This window comes from Octopus bimaculoides, chromosome 22, assembly GCF_001194135.2.
Source record: "Octopus bimaculoides isolate UCB-OBI-ISO-001 chromosome 22, ASM119413v2, whole genome shotgun sequence".
Taxonomy (NCBI): Eukaryota; Metazoa; Mollusca; class Cephalopoda; order Octopoda; family Octopodidae; genus Octopus; species Octopus bimaculoides.
This window is the reverse complement of record NC_069002.1, coordinates 30,341,569-30,343,684: the sequence shown is the minus strand read 5'-3', so window position 1 is coordinate 30,343,684 and position 2,116 is coordinate 30,341,569. Positions and strand designations below refer to the sequence as shown.

General features: G+C 41.1%; 1 protein-coding gene across 1 annotated transcript in view; it reads left to right on the top strand.

The window, feature by feature from the left end:
* The window catches only part of LOC106873497 (small subunit processome component 20 homolog), a 79,953-nt gene that overhangs the window by 74,722 nt on the left and 3,115 nt on the right, over positions 1–2,116 (top strand). Inside the window, exon 58 of the mRNA XM_052975687.1 lies at positions 4–489. Coding sequence (XP_052831647.1) covers positions 4–489 — 486 coding nt within the window. The remainder of the gene's footprint in view (positions 1–3; positions 490–2,116) is intronic.

The window sequence follows — 2,116 nt, the reverse complement described above, 5'->3', positions numbered from 1 at the left end:
AAGGTGAAGGTCAACAAGGCTGAGGGCGAGTCCCAGGACAGAGAGGTGAAGGCAGAGGAGACATTGAAAGAAGTAGGAATAAAGACAGTGGCAGAGGGGGAGGTGGAGGAGGAGGAGGAGAGCATGGATGTTGAAGGAGAAGAGGAAGAAGATGACAGCGATGATGATGAAGAAGAAGTTGATGAGTTGCAGGAGGAGGAAGAGAAAGAAGAGACAGAGGAAGAGGAGGATGAAGAAGAGGAGGCGGAGGAAGAGGAAGTAGAAAAAGGAGAGGCGGTAGCAGATGAGGATATCGGTGAACCTGTAGAAGTGGGAGAAAAGGAGGAAGAAATGGATGCAGAAGAGGAGGAAGAGGAAGACGGAGAAAAAGAGGAGGAGAAGGAAGATGAAGGTCCCGGAGAGTACAGGGTGTCTCTACCCTGGGTCACACGTAAAATGATCCATGAGGCTCATTATGAAAACATTCACAACCCAAGATGCGTATTAAAGGTGAGGTGGTGTTTGGTTTTGCCTTATTTGTTTGCACACACACATACACTCACATATATATATATATACACACACACTCACATATATATATATATATATATATATATATATATATGGCACATGTAAAGACATTCGAGCGAGATTGTTGCCAGTGTCACTGGACTGACTCCTGTGGAGGTGGCACGTAAAATACACCATTTTGAGCGTGGCCGTTGCCAGTACTGCCTGACTGGCCCTCATACCGGTGGCACGTAAAAGCACCCACTACACTCTCGGAGTGGTTGGCGTTAGGAAGGGCATCCAGCTGTAGAAACTCTACCAAATTAGATTGGAGCCTGGTGTAGCCTTCGGGTTCTACCAGTCCTCAGTCAAATCGGCCAACCCATGCTAGCACGGAAGGCGAACGTTAAACAATGATGATGATGATATATATACACACACTCACATACACGTACATATATACACACACATATACATTTTTTAATTTTTTTGGTCTTTTATTTGTTTCAGTTACTAGACTGGCCATACTGGGGCACCATCTTAAAGAATTTTAATTGAACAAATCGACCTTAGTACTTACTTATTTTCTTTTTTTTTTTTTAAACCTGGTATTTATTCCGTCATTCTCTCTTACTGAACTGCTAAGTTATGGGGATGTAAACATACCAACGCCAATTATCAAGTGGTGGTGGGAGACAAACAATGACACACATAGATACGCACTTGGCAGGCTTCTTTCTGCTTCTGCTTACCAATTCCACTCACAGGGCTTTGTTTGATCCAGAAGACACATGCCCAATGTGTCACGCAGTGGGACTGAACCTGGAACCATGTGGTCAGGAAGCAAACTTCTTACTACACTGCCATGCTGTGTCTCCGTTTCTATTCATATGCTTCTCTGTACTAAAGGAGAGGAGATGTACAAATTTCTCTATTAAATGTGTCTTTGTGTACATTTATATACAGGGTGTTCACAAAGTCTGGGTACATGGAGTAAATAAAATCATAACATAATTAAATATAAGAAATAATGATTTTTCTTTTTTTACTTTTGTTTAAATTAAATTTAAAAAATACTTTACTTTTCTAAATTTATTTATGTTATTTTTGACACTTCCTCGCTGGATTGGAAGAAGGGATCATGTGGAATGGTCCCCTTGTTCACCAAACCTTTCTCCCCTTGGCTTCTTTTTCTGGGGTATGTTGAAAGAGAAAGTTTACTCAATAAAGATTACAGATTTAAAGCCACATGAGAGAACGCATTACCTGTCAGTGTGCTGAAATTGATGGCAATGGAGACTTACCACACAGCCACACCTGTGTATGTGTGTGTGTGTGTATACATATATATCTATCTATAATAATATTAGGGACAAAATCCAAAATTACAGGTAAAAACTCAATTAAAATCAATTTATAAAAAATCAAAATTAAATTGAGCTTTCATCATCATCATCATCGTTTAACGTCCGCTTTCCATGCTAGCATGGGTTGGACGATTTGACTGAGGACTGGTGAAACCGGATGGCAACACCAGGCTCCAGTCTGATTTGGCAGAGTTTCTACAGCTGGATGCCCTTCCTAACGCCAACCACTCAGAGAGTGTAGTGGGTGCTTTTACGTGTCA